The 25,794-nt window shown below is 37.7% G+C and overlaps 3 protein-coding genes across 8 annotated transcripts in view; 2 read left to right on the top strand and 1 right to left on the bottom strand.

Moving 5' to 3' along the window:
* LOC122982002 overlaps positions 1 to 9,390 on the top strand; it is a 22,028-nt gene extending 12,638 nt beyond the window's left edge. The window contains exons 4-7 of the mRNA XM_044350928.1: positions 5,995 to 6,093; positions 7,280 to 7,317; positions 7,419 to 7,583; positions 8,801 to 9,390. Of these exons, the coding sequence (XP_044206863.1) occupies positions 5,995 to 6,093; positions 7,280 to 7,317; positions 7,419 to 7,583; positions 8,801 to 8,998 (500 nt within the window). The 3' untranslated portion in view covers positions 8,999 to 9,390. The remainder of the gene's footprint in view (positions 1 to 5,994; positions 6,094 to 7,279; positions 7,318 to 7,418; positions 7,584 to 8,800) is intronic.
* The window catches only part of LOC122982006 (CDK5 and ABL1 enzyme substrate 2-like), a 49,799-nt gene that overhangs the window by 1,447 nt on the left and 22,558 nt on the right, over positions 1 to 25,794 (bottom strand). For 2 of the 4 annotated variants that reach the window (XM_044350941.1, XM_044350936.1), the window contains one exon: positions 23,531 to 24,481. The exons of 1 other annotated variant lie outside the window; for it this stretch is intronic. In XM_044350941.1, coding sequence (XP_044206876.1) covers positions 24,405 to 24,481 — 77 coding nt within the window. In that variant the 3' untranslated portion in view covers positions 23,531 to 24,404. Of the gene's footprint in view, positions 1 to 16,678; positions 17,144 to 23,530; positions 24,482 to 25,794 lie in introns of those variants that run through there. One more of the 4 variants, XM_044350938.1, reaches the window with a different exon arrangement.
* On the top strand, positions 2,649 to 21,470 carry LOC122982003 (hepatitis A virus cellular receptor 1 homolog). Of its 3 annotated transcripts, XM_044350932.1 has the most exons (8): positions 10,336 to 10,386; positions 13,496 to 13,603; positions 15,262 to 15,609; positions 17,546 to 17,719; positions 18,387 to 18,485; positions 19,648 to 19,685; positions 19,787 to 19,951; positions 21,259 to 21,470. In XM_044350932.1, exons 2-8 carry the CDS (start codon positions 13,564 to 13,566, stop codon positions 21,337 to 21,339), a joined length of 945 nt encoding a protein of 314 aa, XP_044206867.1. In that variant the 5' UTR covers positions 10,336 to 10,386; positions 13,496 to 13,563; the 3' UTR covers positions 21,340 to 21,470. The 3 variants fall into 3 exon arrangements, with proteins under 3 accessions (XP_044206866.1, XP_044206865.1, XP_044206867.1); XM_044350931.1 differs by lacking the exons at positions 10,336 to 10,386; positions 13,496 to 13,603; positions 15,262 to 15,609 and adding exons at positions 2,649 to 2,701; positions 4,325 to 4,666; XM_044350930.1 differs by lacking the exon at positions 13,496 to 13,603 and having other exon boundaries at positions 10,224 to 10,490.

A 25,794-nucleotide genomic window follows, 5' to 3' on the forward strand; every position in this document is an offset into this window, starting at 1 on the left:
ACAGGTGGTTGCTGGAGGTTGTAATCCATGATGTGACCGGCTTGGCAGGAAGGACAGAGATGGACCTCACCGGCAGGACAATGAGTAGAATTTGTCTTTTTTCCTTCACAGTTGACTCCATCACTTACCTTGCGAGGCAGCTGGATTCGCAAGATCATGCTAGAATCTATCATGTCAGGCTTCAAGTTATGAGCTTGTGTCCGCAGTACCGGTGGTTCGGACCAATCGGCATTGTGAATCCAGCTGCCTCGCAAGGTAAGATGGTGATAGATGGTGATACACAGATGGTTCATCCAATCTCCTGCCAAGTATGTTTTTTGAAAGTGCCTGCCCGTTTCCAAATAGTTTCCTTGGACGACTTCTCAGATGGTTCTGTCTAATAAACCATCTGAGAAGTCCACCTGGCATCAGGTTACTGTATAACACGCTGAAGGAAAAGAGGGAGCTGAACTCAGGTCACGCCGGTCTTATACACCATAGATGCTTTTCTTCTAGTTAGTCGGAAAATCCGGCCCAGGTCCCTTGCATAGAAATCAGTCCACAGGCTGATATACCAAAGTCGGAGAAGCTCTCATTTTTTAAGTACAGTTACAACCTGTTCACTCACTGGCATGATTAATAAATTGTAAGTTGCGTCATAACTCTTACATATAGAACCTTTAAACCTGCATTAACTAATCTTTTGGCCTCTTGGGGCAGCAGAATAAAGTAGTGAACACAACACTGACATTATCATCTTTTAAGTTGATCCGTTGAACTTGTTGACAAACAGTTGCTTATTTCCACATCCAGCAGTTACAGAGTTGTGTTTCTGTCCACCTGGTGAATGTAAGTCCAATATTCACTCTCTTTTCGCTCTGTTTTTGCTCTCTACCAACTCCTGAGGGAAATATCTGGCTCTTTAGCTGCTAAATGCTCCACTATGTTCACCAGCTAGTCTACAGCTTTCTCTGAGGTGTTAGCTACATCCCTTAGATAATAATGATGATGATCAAGTTTAGATATACATGCGCAGTTTTATGACTTAGTTGGTGCAACGCCCTTTGACAATGTCACTCAGACTGACATCAGTAATGGGAGTACCTATGCAGAGGGCTCAGGCAGAACTTTGTAATGTGAACACAGTATTTCCACTATTTAACTCACAATGTATAACAATAATTTCCAATTCAGCTTTAGAGTAACATTGTTTTAAGAGGATGTTACTGGAAACAGTCTTGGGGTGTATTCTGCAGTTAGAGATGTTATTTAAATGCTCCTCAAACATTTTCTTTCTCTTGGACATCTGGACACCGTTTTACATGCTTTGTTTACCTCGGGTCTCAACTTCTGCAACTCCTGTTATTTGGAAGTCGGTCAGTCTTCTCAGTCTCACCTGCAGCTGGTTCAAAATGCAGCAATGAGACTCCTCACTGGTACCAAGAGAGACCACATCTCCCCGATACTGGCCTCCCTCCACTGGTTACCAGTGAAATATAGAATAGATTTTAAGATCCTTTATTACTTTAAAAGGGAACATATTATGCTTTTTGTGGTTTTCTGTTGTTTATATACTGTTATGATGTTGGATATCTATCTTAAACATGGTTAAAGTTTCAAAACTTGAAGTTAATATATGTAGAAATGCTTCAACCTGCTCTGAACTCTTTGTTTGCGACGTTTTCTACTGGGCTCATCAGGAGGGGGATCTTAAAGAGATAGGAGACAAAATGGCCTGTTTCAGACACAGGCTGAACTGAGAGGCTGCATAAAGAGCCAGCATAAGATAAATAAGGAGTTTCTTGAATTGTAAATCATGCAAAGATATTACAGTTGAGCCAGAATATAAATATAGACCTAGAAATGTACATAATATGTCCCCTTTAAAGCTATGAATGGTTTGGCACCAGCCTACATTTCTGATAGAGCCCTCAGACCCTCTGATCAGTTACTCAACGTTCTCAGTGTAGTTGATCATCTATAATGATCATTATGTTAATAAGCTCCAAACACTCTTCTTTTAGTAGAGAAGTGTTTGAATCTCTGGAAGCCAAATGACTTTATGTGAAATTGAACAACTCTTGTGTACTTGTTCTTATGAGGTGCTGACTCACATGTAGACATATAAAGAGTTATGAGTGTGCTGCTTTCCCATTTTTTTAAATATTAAACCTTGTAGGGCTGCAACTAAAAATTAACTTCATTACAATATGCTAATTATTTTCTCATTTTGTCCATAAAATACCAGAAAATATACTGTGGTGATATATTAAAATGTCTCGTTTTGTCCGATCAACAGTCCAAACTCTGAAGAAATTGAGTTTACTGTCATGTATGACACTGAAAAGCATCAAATCCTCACATTTTAGAAGCTGCAACCAGCACATTTGTCATTTCTGCTGAACAAAATGACTAAAATGATTATTTTATGATGAAGATAGTTGCACTAATCATTACAGCTCTAAAATCTTGCATGTATATGCAGATTAACTCAGACCTGCAGTAGAAAGAGAAACTGATGGTGAGGGGAGTAGAGTAGAGGTGTGTGTGTGTGTGTGTGTGTGTGTGTGTGTGTGTGTGTGTGTGTGTGTGTGTGTGCGTGCGTGCGTGTGGAGGAGGGACTCCATCATTTAGAGAAGTGAAGAAGGAAGAGAGGCTGAATTAAGCTATCAGAGCCTCAACATGAAAGTTTGTCACACTTTGATCTGCTTCTTCTTCCTCAGTGAGTACATTCACTTACTATTTCTGTGTTTCTCTTTATTACGTTATATTCTTTATTTATTTAGAGTTCGTGAGTGATGAATTAGCAGTTTCTCATGTTTCTGTGGTTAAACATGATGATCAGAGTCACTTTAAAATGTAAGTCGTTACCAGTACTTGTTACAAAAAAATAATCCTTTAATCAGTAACATTGAAGGGTTTACTCACTGAGAATTTTCAGTAACTGACTTTTTTCTATTTTTGCATGTAATCAGGTTTTATTCAGGTCAGTTGACAGTCTGTCATTGTAAAAGTTTATTACAGCAACAGTAGAGAGTAGACAGGAAACAAGGGGGAGAGAGAGAGACTAGGAGGTGACAAGGAGCTGCCAGAATCAAACCGCGGACATTGTGGTTATGTAGCATGCGTCTTAGTCAGTGAGCTACCAGGACACACCCAGAAATTATTCTTTTTAAGAAATGTTCACATTTATCTAAAATCAACTCTTGTTCGAACTGTGTGTTGAACACACTCCTAACAAAATGTGTGCTCTGTTGCTTCAGCCTGATTGTTTTAGCTTAACTGCATTACAAACTACCTTCCTGGTACATTCTGCAAAAAAATATTACTTCTTAAAGAACCAGAGAAACATATGAGTAGCAGCCAAATCAATTTCATTTCAATAAATGAAATAATCAAGTGTGTGAATACAACTGTTTTGTCATGTGGAAAAACCCTGGTTGTTATACAAAAAATAATTTACCAATTTATATTCTATGTGGTTCTTTGTACTTCTTTAATTATGACATCATATGATAGTTTGTGATTCTTTAAAGTTTCTATTAACGCAAACATTTGACATGCAATTAACAGCAGTCAACTGCTGAGCCACAGACTCAAGCAACAACCCACATTAAGTCTCCTTCTTATCTAACTTACAAGCATGAAGACACGTCTTGTTTTGCACCTTAGCTTGTTGAACGAGCCACCAAACAAACATTCACTGGAGAAAAGTGAGTTAGTAGGATAGATAGGTAATTAGCTGCTGAACTGCAGCACATTAAACAGCATGTTAACACAGCTGAAAATATCACTTCAGACTGTTAGATGCTGGTTTCATTATTGTTCTTCAAAATCCATGTTAGCGACACACTGTCTGTCCATGACTTGTAGTTACAGCAGTTTGTTTACTTTGTCTGTGTTCTGTAGGTGAAACTTATTATGTTCTTATGTAGATCAGTCCTTTTTTACTGAAATAGAAGGAAAGTGATTATACAGGCAAGGCAAGTTTATTTGTATAGTACATTTCAACAACAAGACAATTCAAAGTGCTTTATATAAAACATAAAAAGCATCAAGACAAAATGTTAAAGAAACACAAAACTTCATAAAAAGAAACCGGAGTAATAAAAGACAGTAGTTAAAAGAAAACAAATTAATGAGGACAAGGATGTAATTTAAAACATTCAAATGGAATCAAATCAAATCACTGGAAATATGACAATTTTTGTTGCATCCATCGAGTCCTTCCTGACAGACATCAAATCAAGTAAAATCACAGACTGGTTGAACTGGGCAGCTCCCAGTGTGACTCTGTGGATCAGTGTAAATGTGAATTATTGACTATTGATTTTTTTTTCAACAGCACTGCAGGATGGAAACATTGGTCTCATCAATGCAGAAATCCCCATTTCTACAGGAACTGAAGGACAAAATATCACAGTTGAATGTCCCTATACCAACACTGAAGAAAGGAAGTACTTCTGTAAGGACGGATGTAAGGAGAAAGACATTCTTGTTGAAATGTATAATGTCAGAGCTCAAAGTGGCAGATACATCATGGAATATAAAAACACATCTGCAGGAAGTCGTCTGGATGTGACCATCACACAGCTGACCAAATCTGACTCTGGACGTTACTGGTGTGGTTTGGAGAAATATTTCTGGCCTGATCAATACATGGAGTTTCAGATCAACGTCATAGATGGTGAGTTTCTACTGAAAGTCATGAAAATGTTTCTTCATGTTTCTGGAGGTCAGAGGAAAGTTTTCACATTTTTCTGAATGTAGCTGATATTTTAATAACCTGATATTTGGTCTAACAAAACACTGGATAGATTGATACAGTAAGTGTCCATTTACTGCATTAGTGTTTTTAGTAATAAAAATAATAAACTGACTATTTCATTTCAATGTCGCCATCAGTTTTTAAGCAGCTGATCAACTAAAGGAGGATTTTATTTCTCTCATCAGGATTTCTTTTGTATCACTGTGTTCTTGTTTCTTTTTTGTTGTTCACAGCTCCATCCACTTCAAAAACAAACTTAACTCTCAGACCTTCTTCAACATCAGTCCAATCAGCCTCCACACCAACAACAACACAGAGTTTCAGAAGAAGCTCCACTGAAACCACCAACCAGTCTGAAGAGCAGCAAACTGAGACACCAGCTGGAGGTTCAGGTACATTTACCTTTGGAACTTTACTTTTACTCTCAGAGACAGAGGACTCTCCTAGATGAGTTACAGATGATTTTTTCCATCAGTACGCACATTGTGTGCAAAAACAAAACTCTCCAAAGCTGCTAAACCTCGTGAGTTTCCAGCATGTCTAGGCCGGTGTGATGGTCAGTGTGTAAATCTGTCTCTTGTCCCCCTGCACGTACCACATTGCCAAGCCTCCACTTCACTCTCTGCATCACATTTTTAAATATTCTGTCATGAAGCAGCCAGACAGAAGTTGAGGGTGTACATACTCTTTAACCAACACCTGCCAGACAATCAGAAAGATTTTCTGTGACTAGGTACAATGTAATATGTGCAAGTACATGAATTTGTTTATTTGCATGTTTCTTTTTTTTATTTCAGTGTTGTTATAATGTCAGTAGTAAAACTCAGTTGGTAATACTGCAGGTGTTGCTATTAGTTCAGAGTCCATTTATGCATGTTGCCAGATACAACAGTACAAGTCAAAAGTACCTACTCATTCAAGGTTTTTTTCTTTCTTTTTTTTACTATTTTCTACATTGTACAATACTGAAATAACACACATTGAATTATGTAGCAAACAAAAAAGGTGGCTTTTTTTGAGGAATCTAAACTTTTTACACTTTCTTTGTTTACTACATAATTCCATATGTGTTATTTCATAGTTTTGATGTTTCCAGTATTGTTCTACAATGTAGAAAATAATAAATAAAAACTCTTGAATGAGAAGGCGTGTCCAAACTTTTGACTGGTATTTTATATGCAATGTAAAACTGAACAACAAGCATCGGTGTAGACCATAAACCTGTTCTACTGTTCAAACTACACCAGGTGTGCTGCTGTACGTGGGTCTGACTCTGGTCGTCATGCTGCTCCTGTTCTCCGTGGCTGTGCTGATATTCTGCAAGAAAAGAGCCTCTAAACCCAAAGGTGAACATCTGAAACTATTTCTAACAAACAAGCTTTCACATGTGAAACAAATATTCTCACAAACTATGTGCAATTTGTACTCAGCTGGTCCATTTTCAGTGTATTGTTTCAAGACAAACTTTTCAAAGGTACAGTTTATTTACTAGGTAACAACTAGGTAAATGAATGTATAATGATCCAGGCAGAAACACAGTGTGCCTTCACAAGAGTTTAAAACTGACCAAATTATGCTCAGGTGGACTTTAACGACACCATAAACCAACTCTTGTACCTCTTCTGTCAGCAGGTGTTAAAAAACATTTAATCTTATGGCAGCTTCAACATTTCTGAATCTTGTTTTGTCTGTTTTCACCAAGATATTCTCCAGACTTCTGTGATGACACAGAGATATGACCACATGATACTAATCTACAGGGGAAAGTTATATTACATGTCATCACTGCTGGTTTGTTGTCACAGTTCAACTATTTAAAACTATCACACAGATTAATCACAAAGTTAAATACTAACTTTATAAGATGCAGGTAAACAGACAAATCTGTTGGACTTACATTTTACAACTTGAGTAAAAACTCTGAGTGAAAATGCACATTTCCTGAAACTGTTGGACTTTGTGAGTGAACAGAGACAAAAGGAACATAGATTTTGAGTTCCTGATAAGTTTGGAACAGTCCATGTTGGTTACTGTCTAAGTTGGACAGTTTGTGTGTTCATTTACCACAAACTGTCCAACTGCCAAATTCACATAAATAAAGCCAGAAGCAAATTTGCTTCACATTTCTGCTGAACACACTTTTAAAGTTTGGGTTAGCAAGCTCTAGCTAACTATAAAAGCTATCTTTCTAGCACTGTTAGTTATGGACTAGTGGCTTAAAGGAGCAAATAACTGAAAAACAAACACAATATACAGTTTTCAGTTTTCAATCTCCTTTTCATTCATTCATTACATTCAACTCAAACATCAGAGTCATACAACAGGAAAGACACAGAACAAAGCAATGACTGTGTCTTTATGTGTGAATATTACTACTGTTGTTTTTAAACTTGTCATCAGAGTTCTTCAGATGCTCAAACAGGAATGGGCAACAGTAGTTCCTGGAACATTTTGGTCAGAAAGGACTAAAGTGTCTCTTTGACAGATGTTTTAACAGTTTACTTAATCTTGAATCTTAATCTTGTTCTTCAGAACATCCTGTGGAAACAGAACATGCTAATGTCACAGAGGTGAGTTTGAGTGAATTTGTGACATCTGAGCATTGTTAGTGTTTGTGAAACCAGCTGATATTAACACAAACCAAACCCCTCCTCTTCTTCTTCTGCTGCAGGCCAACCGAGTGTACGAGGAGATCGGAGAGGACGGCAGACAGAGCAGATCTCCTCCTGTGGAAATCTCTTCAACTTACTCTGCCAAATTCACCAAACCAAGTGGAGTCGAGACCTCAGATGACTACAGCTTCATCACTGCCACAGCATCCCATCCTCTGAACAAAGTAAGAAAAAACTATGGCAGCATTTTAGCTTTGTTGTTAGAAAACAGTAGTGTTAACCATTCCTGCATCAGCATCCACATCATGGTCGGGAGGAACAGGGGAGACTTTGTTTTCTTCTCCAGGGTCGAAGTTGTAGTTACAGTAACTTCAATGTTAGTCTTCACTTTACTCAGCAGTTGACAAGCAAGACACAGGGACTTGGCTTGGGTCTTGAGATGCTGTAGCATTTTTTTACTGAAAAACTGTAGCTTTAAGAGAACATTCACTACCTGCTAACTCTGCTCTGCTTCAATCGGCAGCTTCTCCACTACATTTATTTAACAGCTTTAGTTACTTTTCAGATGAAGATCTGACACAATGGATAATATAACAAGCTTTTAAAATACAACACATTGTTAAAGATGAAACCAGTGGTTTCCAACCTTTTTAATTTCTGATGTCTTACAAAAAGCAGTGTGTAGTCGGGGTCACATTTCACATGTCTATGAGTTGTTAACAGCTCCACCAAATGGTGATTTTTCCCTCTAAACTTCTCACATTCTTTCATTTCAATAAATGTTCAAATGATCCAATATTTCAGCAAAAATCAAAGATTACAAAAAAATTCCAAACAGATTTGTGTATCAGAACTTTTTGTGTATCAGTTTTTTCTTCTTTCCTCTCCCATTAATCATCTCACGACCCCTCAGATTTATCTGGTGACCCTTTGGAGGGCACGACCCCTAGGTTGGGAACCACTGGACCGAACTAGCTAACTGTATATAAAGTAGTGTAAACTAGCTCCACATCCAGCAGCTACAACAGTAACATGCTGCTCTAACACTGATGCTTCAATATTAATAATCTAATGATGTCATATATAATAATATATCAGTCAGAGGGACAAAACCACTACTTTTACTGCAGTACTTTAACTTTTGTACTTTTACTGAAGTAGGATTTTTCATGCAGGACCTTTACTTGTAATGGAGTATTTTTATATTGTGGTACTTTTACTCAAGTAAAGTTTCAAGTTTATAGCACTTTAAAAAGCAAACAGGTTTTACACCAAAGTGCTTCACAAGACAAATGTCTACACATACAAATATAAAGACATATATGTGCATAACAGATGATTGTGAAAAATAGAGCAAGGTTAAAATAGAAACAGGTTTAAATGCAAATTTAACTAAAACAGTCAATAAGTTATAAACCTTGAGCTCTTTGTTTTCTTCCAGACTGAAGACAACTCAAGTGAACTCGTCTACACTCAGGTAGATCTTTCCAGCGGTGCTGCCTCCTCACACAGCAGCGCCCCCCGTGGTCATGCTGATAATGTTATCTACTCTGCACCTCGCATACACACTGAAACACGAACTGATGCCAAAGATGTTTCACAGTCTTTGTACTCAACTGTTAATTTCTTTCAGCAGTAGCATAAATGCTGCTGACACCCTGTTTACTCCCTCAGTGGCCAACAGGTGAACAGACGGTGGTTTGGATGAGTATCACTCACATAGAAAAAGTTTTTTCTCTCAGTGACATCTTATAAGAAGTCATTCATAATAACAGTTTGCTTCAGGTTAAGAGTCACTTTTGCTACTTCTGTTTTTAGCTAAGCCTATCTTAAATAGTTTGGTTTAAGTATTAAAGTATTATAAAATACTATTATTAAATTATATTGAAGTAAGTTATTTGTTTTAAGATAAATTATTTTTGTCAATGTGGTGAAACAGGAAGTTCAGTCTTTAGATGTGGATACACGTCTATGAAGAAGATCATTACTGTAGCTCCTGGGATCCCTCTTTTGTATGTATTGAAAAACAGATACAAACAAAACAATTTTTGTAGATTGCTTACTTCCATAATGTTTGCTAACAATGCGAGTTTGCAGTGATGTGTGATTTCTTTGCTTCCAGTTCATCGTAATTCTTCTTACTGACCCCCTTCTGCACCTATAATCAGCTAGCAGTTATACTTGGTTATTAATAAAGTTAAGAAAGAAAACTGATATGTCAGGTCTGAAGACTTTGTCCAATAAATAATAATAAAACTGTCTGCATGAGTAGATTCCAGGAGTCAAAGGTGGTGTTTTAGTTGTTTGGGTGAACTGAAATTATTTTGGTTAAATGAACAGCAGGATATTTCAGTTAAAATGGTTTTCAAATGTTTTCAAATGTTGTAAGGCAACACCAAACAACAGAAACTGCTGGTAAATAAGTAAAAATATATCAACATGGTTTAACAATGCTAACTGTAAGAACAGATGTTAATATAAGCTCTTCTGTTTATTGCATCTAGTTAGGCTGCGTTCAAACTGTCATTGGTACCGGGGGTGCAAAGCAAGTAACGTGAACACAGTGTTTGTAAGGTTTAACTCCCAATGTGTAACAATAATTTTTTTTTAAAAAACAGTCTTGGGATAAATTCTGCAATTAGAGATGCTATTTAAGTGCTGGTCAGACTGCAACTGCCGTTATGTAGGAGTCAGTAAGTCTTCTTGGTCTCACCTGCAGCTGGTTCAAAATGCAGCAGCGAGACTCCTCACTGACTACCAAGAAGAGAGACAGCATCTCCCTGATACTGGCCTCCCTCTACTGGTGACAAGTGAAACATAAATAGATTTTAAAATTATTTGTTTTTAAAGCTTCTAGTGCAGTCCCCCTTCTCTTCTACAACTTTATTGTAGTTTGAATCATTGCAGCTCTAAAACCTTGCATGGCAGATAGACTCGGACCATGCAGTGGAAAGAGAGACTGATGGTGAAGAAGGAGAGCAGAGCTGTGTGTTTGTTTGTTTGGAGGAGGGAGTCCATCATTTACAGGAGTGAGAAGTTTCTGGTTTGCCAGTGAAGAAAAGAGGCCGAATTAAACCATCGGAGCCTCAACATGAAAGTCTGCCACGCTTTGATCTGCTTCTTCTTCCTCAGTGAGTATGTTCACTGTCTATTTCTCTTTATTTATTTAGAGTTGGTGAGTTTTTCCAAAAGTTTCTGTGGTTAAATACAATTATCAGAGTAGGTCATTACCAGTACTTGTTACTCCCTCAATATAACCTCTTAATCAGCATTTAAGGGTTTATTCACCATTTCTTTCAGCTGACTTAGATAAAACTGAGGTGCAACCAACAAAATTTCATATTTTCATGCAGTTTTTAGTTTAGTTTATTTATTTGACAATTCACTTTAAAGGACAGATTACATGGTTGCAACACCATGTACATGAACAAATAAAAGAGCATCAAGGATAACACAAAAAAGTCACAGGACTTGTTTCCATTGTGATCCTTGTTGTAGTTAGATGTTGTGGAGGTGTGTGCATGTGCGTACGTGTACGTGCGCGTGGAGATAGTGGAGTACGGCATTAGCAGCAAGTATGTTTTGTTCCATCCAGTTTGTTTCTGTTTGGTTTCTTTTATATTTGGAAATGTGAAAAAAATTCAAATGTATCTACAATCAACTCTTGTTCTACTGTGTTTGTTTTATAAGAAACAAAATACAATCATAGAATAAAAATTGATATTAGTGAAGAATAGGGATTATTCCTTTGTGTATTGAAACAGGATGTGTTTGGTGAAACTGATTGTGCATTGCTGGAGTCTTGATTTTGATGAAGCAAATCAAATCTTGAATTAAGCAATAATATGGTGTTCTATCATAGGCAGAGCTGACAGTCACACTGAGCCTGATAGCATCCTGCTACATAACACAAGAGCTAAACTTTTATCAGTTTTAAATGATTGCAGTTTTGTTTCTTTAAAGTTCATCAAAGTAAAGGTTTTGTTTGGTTTTCATGATGTAATGATCTAATTTGGCCACATGAGGGCGATGTCTGAAACACTTGCTGAATCTAAACCAAACCTGTTATCATTGCTCACTGATCATGCACTTGTCCACACAGATAGAGCAATAGCCATGCAAGGTCCCAACCTGACCATCAGAGGAAGTCTATCCATTCACACACTGATGACACAGCTATCAGGGGCAATTTAGGGTTAAGTATCTTGCCCAAGGACACATTGATATGCGGACTGGAGGAGCCAGGAATCGAACCACCAATCTTCCGATTAGTGGACATCCCACTCTACCAATTCAGCTTTAGAGTAACATTGTTTTAAGAAGATGTTACTGGAAACAGTCTTGGGGTGTATTCTGCAGTAAGAGATGTTATTTAAATGCTCCTCAAACATTTTCATTCTCTTGGACATCTGGAGAACGTTTTACATGCTTTGTTTATCTCGGGTCTCAACTTATGCAACTCCTGTTATTTGGAAGTCGGTCAGTCTTCTCAGTCTCACCTGCAGCTGGTTCAAAATGCAGCAGTGAGACTCCTCACTGGTACCAAGAGAGACCACATCTCCCCGATTCTGGCCTCCCTCCACTGGTTACCAGTGAAAAATAGAATAGATTTTAAGATTCTTTATTATTTTTAAAGGGAACATATTGTGCTTTTTGTGGTTTTCTGTTATTTATATACTGTTATGATGTCAGATATCTGTCTTAAACATGGTTAAAATTTCAAAACTAGAAGTTAATGTATGTAGAAATGCATCCTGTAAGTCAAAAGCGAGAGCTTTAACCTGCACTGAACTTTTTGTTTGCAACATTTTCTACTGGGCTCATCAGGAGGGGGATCTTAAAGAGAGAGGAGACAAAATGGCCTGTTTCAGACAGAGGATGAACTGAGGGGCTGCATAAAGAGCCGGTATAAGATAAATAAGGAGTTTCTTGAATTGTAAATCATGCAAAGATATTACAGTTGAGCCAGAATATAAACATAGACCTAGAAATGTGCATAATATGTCCCCTTTAAAGCTATGAATGGTTTGGCACCAGCCTACATTTCTGATAGAGCCCTCAGACCCTCTGATCAGTTACTCCACGTTCTCAGTCAAGATCCAAAGGTGACGCAACTTTTTCCCTGAACAGTTTGATCTTCACTGTCAGATCTTCCCCCAACAATCACCACTTTTAAATCCTTGCCAAAGACCCACCTTTATACAAACGCCTTTGTTTCCCCTTCATCTTTAATATAGTGATAAAATTGTTTTAATTTGGTCTGTTAGTTATTTATCTATTTATTTTGCTTTTAATTAACTGTATCTTAAATTTCTCTGTAAAGCACTTTGGTCATCAACATTTTTGAATGTTCTCTGTAAATAAATTTGATTTGACTTGCTTCACCAAACTTCTAACATAATGACACAAATCAGTGTCATGGATCATCAATAATGATGATTGTTATGTTAATAAGCTCCAAACACTCTTCTTCAGTAGAGAAGTGTTTGAATCTCTGGAAGCCAAATGACTTTATGTGAAATTGAACGACTACTGTGTACCTGTTCTTGTGAGGTGCTGACTCACATGTAGACATAAAAAGATATGAGAAAGCAGCACAGTCATAACAAGTGAAGGATCAATGTTTCTGCAAACTGCATCAGAGTTATGAGAGTGCTGCTTTCCCTAAACCTTGTAGGGCTGCAACTAAAGATTAATTTCATTAACAGTTGATCCGCTGATTATTCTCTCATTTTGTCTATAAAATGTCAGAAAATATCCCATGGTGATATATTAAAATGACCGATCAACAGTCCAAAATCCAAAGAAATTGAGTTTACCATCATGTATGACAATGAAAAGCATCAAATTCGCACATTTGAGAAGCTGCAACCAGCACATTTGTCATTTCTGCTGAACAAAATGACTAAAATGATTATTTGATTATGAAAAGAGTTGCACTAATCATTGCAGCTCTAAAATCTTGCATGTATTTGCAGGTCAACTCAGATCTGCAGTAGAAAGAGAAACTGATGGTGAGGAGAGCAGAGCTGTGTGTGTGTGTGTGTGTGTGTGTGTGTGTGTGTGTGTGTGTGTGTGTGTGTGTGTGTGTGTGTGTGTGTGTGTGTGTTTGGGGGAGGGACTCCATCATTTAAAGAAGTGAGAAGTTCCTGGTTTGCCAGTGAAGAAGGAAGAGAGGCTGAATTAAACCATCAGAGCCTCAACATGAAAGTTTGTCACACTTTGATCTGCTTCTTCTTCCTCAGTGAGTACATTCACTTTCTATTTCTGTTTCTCTTTATTACGTTATATTCTTTATTTATTTAGAGTTGGTGGGTGACAAATTAGCAGTTTCTCATGTTTCTGTGATTAAACATGATGACCAGAGTCACTTTAAAATGTAAGTCGTTAACAGTACTTGTTACTTCCTCAAAATTATCCTTTAATCAGTTACATTGAAGGGTTTACTCACTGAGAATTTTCAGTAACTGACTTTATTTTATTTTTGCATGTAAATGAGTTTTGTTCAGTTCAGTTGACAGTCTGTCATTGTAAGAGTTTATTACAGCAACAGTAGAGAGTAGACAGGAAACAAGGGGGAGAGAGAGAGAGACTAGGAGGTGACAAAGTGCTGCCAGAATCAAACCGTGGACGTTGTGGTTATGTAGCATGTGTCTTGGTCAGTGAGCTACCAGGACACACCCAGAAATCATCCTTTTTAAGAAATGTTCACATTTATCTAAAATCAACTTTTGTTCTAACTGTGTTTTATACAAAACACAATTCAGTTCCTTTTTGTTGTATTTTATTTAACATACTCATAATAAAATGTGTGTTCTGTTGCTTCAGCCTGACTGTTTTAGCTTAACTGCATTACAAACTACCTTCCTGGTACATTCTGCAAAAAAATATTCTTACAAAACCAGAGAAACATATGAGTAGCAGCCGAAGTAAATCGATGTCATTTCAATAACACAGTGTGTGAATACAACTGTTTTGTCATGTGGAAAAACCCTGGTTGTTATACAAAAAATAATTTACCAATTTATATTCTATGTGGTTCTTTGTACTTCTTTAATTTTGACATCATATGATAGTTTGTGATTCTTTAAAGTTTCCATTAACGTGAACATTTGACATGCAATTAACAGCAGTCAACTGCTGAGCCACAGACTTAAGCAACAACCCACATAAAGTCTCCTTATCTAACTTACAAGCATGAAGACACGTCTTGTTTTGCACCTTAGCTTGTTGAATGAGCCACCAAACAAACATTCACTGGAGAAAAGTGAGTTAGCAGGATAGATAGGTAATTAGCTGCTCAACTGCAGCACATTGAACAACATGTTAACACAGCTGAAAATATCACTTCAGACTGTTAGATGCTTGTTTCATTATTGTTCTTCAAAATCCTTGTTAGCGACACACTGTCTGTCCATGACTTGTAGCTACAGCAGTTTGTTTACTTTGTCTCTGTTCTGTAGGTGAAACTTATTATGTTCTTATGTAGATCAGTCCTTTTTTACTGAAATAGAAGGAAAGTGATTATACAGGCAAGGCAAGTTTATTTGTATAGCACATTTCAACAACAAGACAATTCAAAGTGCTTCACATAAAACATAAGAAGCATCAAGACAAAATGTAAAAGAAACACAAAACTTCATAAAAAGAATCCGGAGTAATAAAAGACAGTAGCTAAAAGAAAACAAATTAATGAGGACAAAGATGTAATTTAAAACATTCAAATGGAATCAAATCAAATCATTGGAAAAATGTGAGAATTTATGCTGCATCCATCGAGTCCTTCCTGACAGACACTAAATCAAGTTAAATCACAGACTGGTTGAACTGGGCAGCTCCCAGTGTGACTCTGTGGATCAGTGTAAATGTGAATTATAAACTATTGATTTTTTTTTTCAACAGCACTGCAGGATGGAAACATTGGTCTCATCAATGCAGAAATCCACAGTTTTACAGGAACTGAAGGACAAAATATCACAGTTGAATGTCCCTTTACCAGGACTGGAGACAGGAAGTACTTCTGTACTGTACTGTATGAGGACGAATGTGAAGAATACATTCTTAAAATGAATAATAACAGAGCTCAAAGAGGCAGATACATCATGGAATATAAAAACACACGTGCAGGAAGTCGTCTGTATGTGACCATCACACAGCTGACCAAATCTGACTCCGGACATTACAGGTGTGGTTTGGACATACCTTTCTGGTTTGATCCATACATGGAGTTTCAGATCATTGTCAAAGATGGTGAGTTTCTACTGAAAGTCATGAAAATGTTTCTTCATGTTTCTGGAGGTCAGAGCAGGCACAGATTAAGAATGCAGAGGCCCCTGGGCACAAAATCCTGGAGGCCCCCCCACCGCTCCACACATGTGCAATCCAGGTTTTGAATGATAGGTTTTCAGCGTAGGCTACTATCTGTTGGAAACACCTGTATCTTATACAGGATTTACACTAACAGGCTACAGCCTATGAACACCTGTAGATATCTTCTATCATACAGGATTTACAACACATGACTGCAGCAATACGTTCCCGGGCCAACAGCAACAATATCAACACATTAGCATGCAGTGTGTAACTCAAGGGCATACACAAGCAACATGAAGCAACAAAACACAGCCAGCAATACTGACCACAACCATCTTTTGATACATGCAGACATGTGAATCAGCAATAAACAGTACATATAGGTCAAATACAATAATCATTATGTTGATCTTGATAAAAATATTAAAGATGCAGTTATGGGTTAGTAAAATGGTAATTTACACTTAACACACAAGCCATGCAACACAGATTTAAGGACACGAATATAGAAAAACATATCAAGTAAATAAAATACTATACCATAAAATGGCCGACCTATGTCTATGGATTTTCTCAGTTTTTAAGGCTTAAACAGGATATAAACAGACAGACAGACCTTATTTTGTGAGTTGTCAGATTAATAAATGTATTCTTTGATTTTGAAACAGTAGCCTTAGGGATGAACGCTGGGCGCTGGGATGAACTTGACGTGCGTGTGCAGTGAGAGGCGAGAGGTTTTTCTCTCACCACGCTCCCCAGCACCCTGCTATCACTGTTCTGACAGAGCAAGACGCTATATATCACATGCCCCTGTGTTGTTGTCATTTAGCCATGTGGTTAAATCAATTGATTTTATCTTATGAAAAAATACCCCCGCACAATTTTTAACAGTCCCCTCAGTCACTTCATTATGGCGCCTGAATGGTTGACATAGTTAGCTAAAAGTATGGTTGAAATAGGTAAAAAGTAAAAGATAAATTGTGGGGCTTCTAAATTGGTAACCCACCCGCCACCAGGTCTCTGCCATCCGCATCAGTGTCGGGCTCAGGTGGAGATGAAGGTGGAGCAGTTGGACAGGTGGCCCTGCTATCGCAGGGCTGTGGTTCTCTGCCTTCTGTCTCAATTTCATGCTTATGCTCAGCTGAACTAGCTGCTGCTCCTCCTCTTTGCTGTTAGCATTGTCCTCTCCAGGCTCTTTTCTAGCAAGCCTACTTTTGAAAACAGTGGAGATGGATGGTATGTTTTTCCAAAGTTCAATGTCTTTGATATCCTTTTCTTTTTTGTCCTTCTCGTTGCTGCTCCAACGTTTGTTGTCCATGATGTTTGAAGTATTTGAAGATGTTTCACACGCTGTCAGCTCAATTCCCACAGTCACCATCTAACCTGACCTGACTCATCGTCATCATCATGATACAGACACAGCCAGCAAACCAATCATATTTTTTTCTTATTTGCAAATAAAGTAACTGCATTGATTGGTTTGTATTTCAGCACACTAATTTATTTGATTTTCAAAAAAAGAAAAAGGAAAGCCAGGAAGAGGCCACAGTTGGTGAGGGTTTGGAGGGTGGGTTTTAGAGGTTGGAGGCCCCCAGCATAATCCGGGATTTGGTCAGAGGAAAGTTTTCACATTTTTCTGACTGCAGTTGATATTTTAATAACCTGATATTTGGTCTAGCAAATCACTGGGATGATCGATACAGTAAGTGTCCATTTACTGCATCAGTGTTTTCAGGAATAAAAATAATAAACTGACTATTTCATTTAAATGTCGCCATCAGTTTTTAAGCAGCTGATCAGCTAAAGGAGCATTTATTTCTCTCATCAGGATTTCTTTTGTATCAGTGTTCTTGTTTCTTTTTGTTGTTAACAGCTCCATCCACTTCAAAACCTAACTTGACTCTCAGACCTTCTTTAACATCAATTCAATCAGCCTCCACACCAACAACAACACAGAGTTTCAGAAGAAGCTCCACAACTTCATTTTGTGCTGAAACCACCAACCAGTCTGAAGAGGAGCAAACTGAGACACCAGCTGGAGGTTCAGGTACATTTACCTTTGGAACTTTACTTTTACTCACAGAGACAGAGGACTCTCCTAGATGAGTTACAGATGATTTTTTCCAGCAGTACACACTGTGTGCAAAAACAAAACCCTCCAAAGCTGCTAAACCAGCCTAGTATGTCTAGGCCGGTGTGATGGTCAGTGTGTAAATCAGTCTCTTGTCCCCCTGCACGTACCACATTGCCAAGCCTCCACTTCACTCTCTACATCACATTTTTAAATATTCTGGCATGAAGCAGCCAGGCAGAAGTTGAGGGTGTACATACTCTTTAACCAACACCTGCCAGACAATCAGAAAGATTTCTGTGACTAAGTTTAATGTTACATGTGCAAGTACATGAATTTGTTTATTTGCATGTTACTTTTTTTTATTTCAGTGTTGTTATAATGTCAGTAGTAAAGCTCTGGTTTTGAGGAATCTAAACTTTTTTACACTTTCTTTGTTTACTACATAATTCCATATGTGTTATTTCATAGTTTTGATGTTTCCAGTATTGTTCTACAATGTAGAAAATAACAGAAATAAATAAAAACCCTTGAATGAGGAGGCATGTCTAAACTTTTTACTGTTACTGCATATACAATGTAAAACTGAACAACAAGTGTCAGTGTAGACCATAAACCTGTTCTACTGTTCAAACTACAACAGGTGTGCTGCTGTACGTGGGTCTGACTCTGGTCGTCATGCTGCTCCTGTTCCCTGTGGCTGTGCTGATGTACTGCAAGAAAAGAGCCTCTAAACCCAAAGGTAAACATTTGAAACTATTTCTAACAGACAAGCTTTCACATGTAAAACAAATATTCTCATAAACTATATGCAGTTTGTACTCAGCTGGTCAGCTTAGTGTATTGTTTCAAGACAAACTTTTCAAAGGTAGAGTTTATTTACAAGGTGACAACTAGGTAAATGAATGCATATTGATCCAGGCAGAGACAAAACTGACCAAATTATGCTCAGGTGGACTTTAACGACACCATAAACCAACTCTTGTACCTCTTCTGTCAGCAGGTGTTAAAAATATTTCATCTTATGGCAGCTTCAACATTTCTGAATCTTGTTTTGTCTGTTTTCACCAAGATATTCTCCAGACTTCTGTGATGACACAGAGATATGACAACATGATATTAATCTACAGGGGAAAGTTATATTACATGTCATCACTGCTGGTTTCATTTTACATTAAATGTTGTCACAGTTCAAGTGTTTAAAACTATCACACAGATTAATCACAAAGTTAAATACTAACTTTATAAGATGCACGTAAACAGACAAATCTGTGGGACTTACATTTACAACTTGAGTAAAAACTCTGAGTGAAAATGCACATTTCCTGAAACTGTTGGACTTTGTGAGTGAACAGAGACAAAAGAAAAATAGATTTTGAGTTCCTGATAAGTTTGGAGCAGTCCATGTTGGTTATTGTCTAAGTTGGACAGTTTGTGTGTTCATTTACCACAAACTGTCCAACTGCCAAATTCACATAGATAAAGCCAGGAGTAAATTTGATTCATATTTCTGCTGAACACACTTTTAAAGTTTGGGTTAGCAAGCTTTAGCTAACTATAAAAGTTATCTTTCTAGCTACTGTTAGTTATGGACAAGTGGCTTAAAGGAGCAAATAACTGAAAAACAAACACAATATACAGTTTTCAGTTTTCAATCTCCTTTTCATTCATTCATTCATTACATTCAACTCAAACATCAGAATCATACAACAGGAAAGACACAGAACAAAGCGATGACTGTGTCTTTATGTTTGAAAATTACTACTTTTTTGTTGTTTTTTTTCAACTCATCAGTCTAATTTGTAGTAAGTTCATCTTTCTTTAGATGCTCAAACAGGAATGACTTAAGTGTCTCTTTGACAGATATTTTAACAGTTTAATCTTCTGAACTGCATGTTTTTCAGAACATCCTGTGGAAATAGAGCATGCTAATGTCACACAGGTGAGTTTGAGTGAATTTGTGACATCTGAGCATTGTTAGTTTTTGTGAAATTAGCTGATATTAATACAAACCAAACCCCTCCTCTTCTTCTTCTACTGCAGGCCAAACGAGTGTACGAGGAGACCAGAGAGGACGGCAGACAGAGCAGATCTCCTCCTGTGGAAATCTCTTCAATTTACACTGTCGCAATTTACAAGCCAAATGGAGTCAAAACCTCAGATGACTACAGCTTCGCCGCTGCCACAGCATCCCGTCCTCTGAACAAAGTAAAAAAAAAAAACTGCGGCAGCATTTTAGCTTTGTGGTCAGAAAACAGTAGTGTTAACCATTCCTGCATCAGCATCCACATCATGGTCAGGAAGCACAGGGGAGACTTTGTTTTCTCCTCAGGGTCGAAGTTGTAGCTACAGTAACTTCAGTGTTAATCTTCACTTTACTCAGCAGTTGACAAGCAAGACACAGGGACTTGGCTTGGGTCTTGAGATGCTGTAGCATTTTTTTACTGACAAGCTGTTGCTTTAAGAGAACATTCACTACCTGCTAACTCTGCTCTGCTTCAATCGGCAGCACCCTCCTGCTCTGAGTGCAGCCACACTGTCACACACACACACACACTAAACACCAGTGGTAACTAAATACATTTACTCAAGTTCTGAACTCATGTACAATTTTGAATTACTTGTACTTAATACTACTCTGCTACATTTTTGGAGGAGAAATATTATACTACATTCATTTGACAACTTTAGTTATTACCTTTTAGATTAAAATTTTACATGAAGGGAAATATAATAAGCTTATAAAATACAACACATCTATAGCCCCGGTGTTGTGGCTTTCTACAGTAATTACCTGGGACTGAGATAATCAGGAAAAGTATCAATATTTCAAGAGCTTTTTGGCTTTTATCATTTTCTATAACTTCTCCAGGCCTGGAAAACACAACATTCAGATCCAGAACCAGGATATTTATGATATTTAGTACTACCTGGTGAGTCTGGGAGGCCTTGCCTTATTTTAAGAAGAGAAATCTGGGTTTTCTCTATGAAAGTCTGAGCTTCACAACACAGGTTTGTGGAAGTGTGTCATGGCTCGAGCAAAAAAGATTTCTGAGCATCTTAAAACAAGAGTTGCTGGAAAGGGTTACAGAACCATTTCTGAAGAGTTTGGACTCCACCAGCCGACTGTCAGGCAGATTGTCTAAAACAACAGCTAACGGAAATGTTTAGTTGAATTTATTGCTGCAAAAGGGGGTCACGCTAGTTACTGAGAACAAGATTTCACATACTTTTACCTCAGACAAATATGTAAGATTGGATAATTTTCAATAAATAAATTCATAAGTTTTGTTGTTTTTGTTAATTTGTTCATTTGGTTAATTGGATCCCTTTATCTAGTTTTAGGACTTATGTGAAAATCTGATCATGTTTCATATTTATGCAGAAAGACTTTCAAGCACCATCAAAAAAAAGAACATGTAATTTAATTGCAAACTAAAATAAAAGCTTTAAGTTGCTATTAAGACTAAAACAGTCAATAAGTTATAAACCTTGAGCTCTTTGTTTTCCTCCAGACTGAAGATGACTGGAGTGAACTCGTCTACACTCGGTGCCGCCGCCTCACCCAGCAGCGCCCCCCGTGGTCATGCCGATAAAGTTGTCTACTCTGCGCCTCAGATACACACTGAGATGGGCACTGATGCCAAAGATGTTTCACAGCCTCTGTACTCAACTGCACCTGTAATCAGCTAGCAGTCATACTTTGTTTATTAATAAAGTGAAGAAAGAAAACTCTGTCGGTCAAATAAAACCAAAATTATCCGCATGAGTAGATTCCAGGAGTCAAAGGTGGTGTTTTAGTTGTTTGGGTGAGCTGAAATTATTTTGGTTAAATGAACAGCAGGATATTTCAGTTATGGTTAAAATGGTTTGAAAAATGTTTTCAAATGTTGTAAGGCAACACCAAACGGCTGAAACTGCTGGTAAATAAGTAAAAATATATCAACATGGTTTAACAATGCTAACCGTAAGAACAGATGTTTCTATAAGCTCTTCTGTTTAGCGCATCTAGTTAGGCTTCATTCAGACTGACATTAGTACCGGGGGTGCAAAGCAAGTAACGTGAACACAGTATTTGTAAGGTTTTAGCAATTCAGCTTCAGAGTAACATTGGTTTAAGAGGGTGTGTTAATGAAAACAGTCTTGGGATGTATTCTGCAATTAGAGATGCTATTGAAGTGCTGGTCAGACTGGAGATCTGGAGAACATTTAATTGCTTGTATTACCTCACATCTCTACTTCTGCAACTCCCATTATGTAGGAGTCAGTAAGTCTTCTTGGTTTCACCTGCAGCTGGTCCAAAATGCAGCAGGGAGGCTCCTCACTGACTATCAATAAGAGAGACCACATCTCCCTGATACTGGCCTCCCTCTACTGGTGATCAGTGAAATATAAATAGATTTTAAGAATCTTTTATTTGTTTTTTAAAGCTATGCATGGTTTGACACCAGCCTACATCTCCGATATCCTCAGTTCATATCTATATCCAGACCCCTCAGATCCTCTAATCAGTTACTCCTTTCTTCTTATGATAAAATTGTATTAATTTTGTCTGTTACAGTTACTCATCTGTTTATTTGTTTTGATTATTCAACTGTATTTTACATTTGTCTGTAAAGCACTTTGGTCAACACGTTTTTAAATGTGCTCTGTAAATAAATTTGACTTCACTTGACTTGTTTCACCAACCTTTGCAAATCAGTGAAGTGGACCAAGCGCTCAAGCACAAAGAAACACAGGTTTCAAAATTGTGGTTTATTTTCCCAAAAAGATTGAACGAATACAAATAAATGGAGGTAACTGAATTAAGTAAGTTGGAGGTCACTTAAAAAGAGGTCAACAAAACATAACTCTACTGAACAAAAAGGCTAACAAAACAAGATATTAACACAGCTAAAGCCCCTTTCACACTGGACAAAAAACCCACTAACACCCATCAATATCTGGCTTTTGTCTTCAGTGGGAAAAGGTACAATCAGCATCCATTCCCGAGTCAAATGACTCTACAGTAGTCACGGGTATTTATTGGCTCCAGCTTCGATCAGCAGTGATGGAAGCATGATACCTGGGTGGACACACTATTTTTTGCCCCCTTTCTTTCACTTGTCTACCAGCAATGGGAAAGGAGTAAACAGCCTATTCTTAGTAGGTTCACCCACATTTAAAAAACCAACATATATGCACTAATTTTGGTGTAAAAGGGTATAACAGACCTAACAGAAGGAGACATGAGGGAAACATATATACTGGCTGATCAAACTAATATTCACACAGAGGAAGTGAACATAGACAATAATCAAAACTCAACACAAAGAAACCCTGATCCCCCCCAAGCTGTCAGAGCTCTTGGTATGGTCCTTGGCTTGGGCCTCTCCATATAACCAGGCTCCACCTGCAGCCACAACTTTTGCCAGACCAGGAAGAGAACTTGACAGTCAGGTAAGTCAATGAATTAATATAACTTAAACAAACTAGTAATAGTTAAAAACTATGTAAACTAAATGGGCATGCTTAATTTATAAAACAATGTGGTGTCACAGATGCTAATAAATAAATTCTAAACCAAGGTCTGGAAACTAAATGACTTTAGGTGAAATTGAACAACTCCTGCGCACCTTTTCTTGTGCAGTGCTGGCTCACAGGTAGACATAAAAAGATGTGGGAAAGCAACAAACTCATAAATAATTTATTTCAGCAAATGAAGATCAACGTTTCAGCAAACTGCTTAAAAAAAACCTATAGTGATCTTGGTGGCATTGGCTCACAGAACATCTGATGTGGTACAAATTTAATCACTGGACTATTTGAATATTCTTGTCGCCGGTGGAGTCACAGTCCTGGTCACGAGACACATGAGGACTCAGGAAACGCACTCCAAAACACTTTTGTGCCTTCTTTCCAGAAGCTGCTGCTCAACTTAATAGCTGAACTGTACTGTTATCAAACTTGACTTTACATTTCATATCCCTCCTTTTAATCCACTTTCACTTATCACTTTATCACTTTAATATATTTCATCAAACTGGACTTGTGCATTGCATTCAACCGTTGCTGTTGCATAATTTAGCCGTTTTGTAGTCAAGGGTGGATTGAATGGGTGAACAGTTGGATGGTGGAAGATGTTTTCTATACAAAAGTAAATATTAGAACAAAATCTTGTCGGTCTCGTTATAATCTCTAAGATTCACTGGTGACGTCTTCAAATGTCTTGTTTTGTCCAATCAACAATCCAAAATACTTTATGTTCTTTATGACCACCAGTAGACTGCCAGCTAATGTCAATCGAACACTGACACGACCCCAAGCTGACTGGGCAAAAAGGAGCATTTCTGATATTTCCTCCTTTTTTCCTCATTCTAATAATACAAAACTACTAACAATATATTTTAATAAACATGTTGCCATTATTTTTGACCGCAAACAGGGATAATTAAATGTGATTTCAGTTGGTATTTATGATGTTTCTTTTTATTGAAACCCAACACTAACAAATGTATTGTAAAAGCTGTTTGTGAATTTTATCTCCATGTTGAGTCTGAGAAATATAAATTTGAGCTTTAGCATTTAGATTGTAGAATGAACTCTTTCAGTTGTTCTTTCAGGGCATCAAACTTTGACCAAACATTATTTAACAGCAATAACAAGCTGATGTTTATTGTTCCTACACAGAGCTGTCCCCCTCCTCTGATTGGTTCAGCCTCCTGTCAGTCTCTGCACTCTGATCGGACCTCCACACTCCTGCAGACATATGAAATAAAAACAAACTTTGGTCAGTTTTAAATTATTGTAGTTTTGTTGCCCTAAAGTTCATGAAAGTAAAGGTTTGGTTTGGTTTTCATGAAGTAATGATTCAATTTGGCCACATGAGGGCGACGTCTGAAACACTTGCTGAAACAAAACCAAACCGCGATCACTGATCATGTACTTGTGCACACTCACATGCACACGGACATGTACACACAGATAGAGGAACAGACACACATAGACAAACATACATACTGTACATACTCATAAAGACTACATGCATGCATACAGACACACACACCTATAAACATTATGCTGTTTTATCAGTCAGTTTGTGACTCAACTGTCCAGTAATGTGAACACTTCACACTGAGGTCTGAACTTCCTGAGAGGAGGTCAGACATCACACCTCTGAAGTCTGCAGAGAAACAGCAGCAGCATTGTTTGTTCAAATGACAGTAAGTTCATGTTCACACGTGAAAGCAGAACTTACTATTTTTACACATTCATCGCTCTCACACATTTCAGCCAGCGTTACTTCTTTTTATATCTTTCTAACAACAGAGTAGTTTTTGTTTCCTATACTGCGTCAGACATTTAATTAAAGAGGTAGCAGATCAGAAGACACTCATGAGTCTTCTGGAGGACATGAAAAATAACATTTGGTCATTTAGGTATAAGAATTTAAAATTGTAGTAGTGGAATAATCGGTTCAGCAACTTTTAAATCAAAAATGGCAAACAGTGAAAACGACATGCTGTGGTTTCATGGCAGTTAGTGTCTTTCTTGACCTGTAGCAGTAACTTCCTGCAGTCTTGCATGAAAACTCTGTGCTTCATCTCAGAGCTTATAACTCTGCAGTCTGTCAAGTTATGAGATTTAAAGGGATTCAAACCAACTCATGCTCTCAGACTTGTGGCTTGTGTCAGTGGAAAACATCAAAACATTTTCATTGTGAATCTGACTCATGCCACATGCAGAGAGAAAACCTCCACTAACTCACACTGATGATTGAGAAGTCTGGAGGCCACAAAGAGGTGGAGAGAGAGCATGGATGGACTGTTGTGCCAACTTGAGATGAGAATTTATCCCTGCTTGTGATAACGTATGAGGGGAACAGGAGTGACTCTACAGAAACAGCTGCTGAATGCTCAGTGGAGAGAAAAGCAAACTGATCATTAGGAAAACTTGTCTTTATTGACAGGTGGTTGCTGGAGGTTGTAATCCATGATGTGACCGGCTTGGCAGGAAGGACAGAGACAGACCCCACCGGCAGGACAATGAGTAGAATTTGTCTGTTTTTCTTC

This window comes from Thunnus albacares, chromosome 5 (assembly GCF_914725855.1).
Source record: "Thunnus albacares chromosome 5, fThuAlb1.1, whole genome shotgun sequence".
In the NCBI taxonomy this organism is placed as follows: domain Eukaryota; kingdom Metazoa; phylum Chordata; class Actinopteri; order Scombriformes; family Scombridae; genus Thunnus; species Thunnus albacares.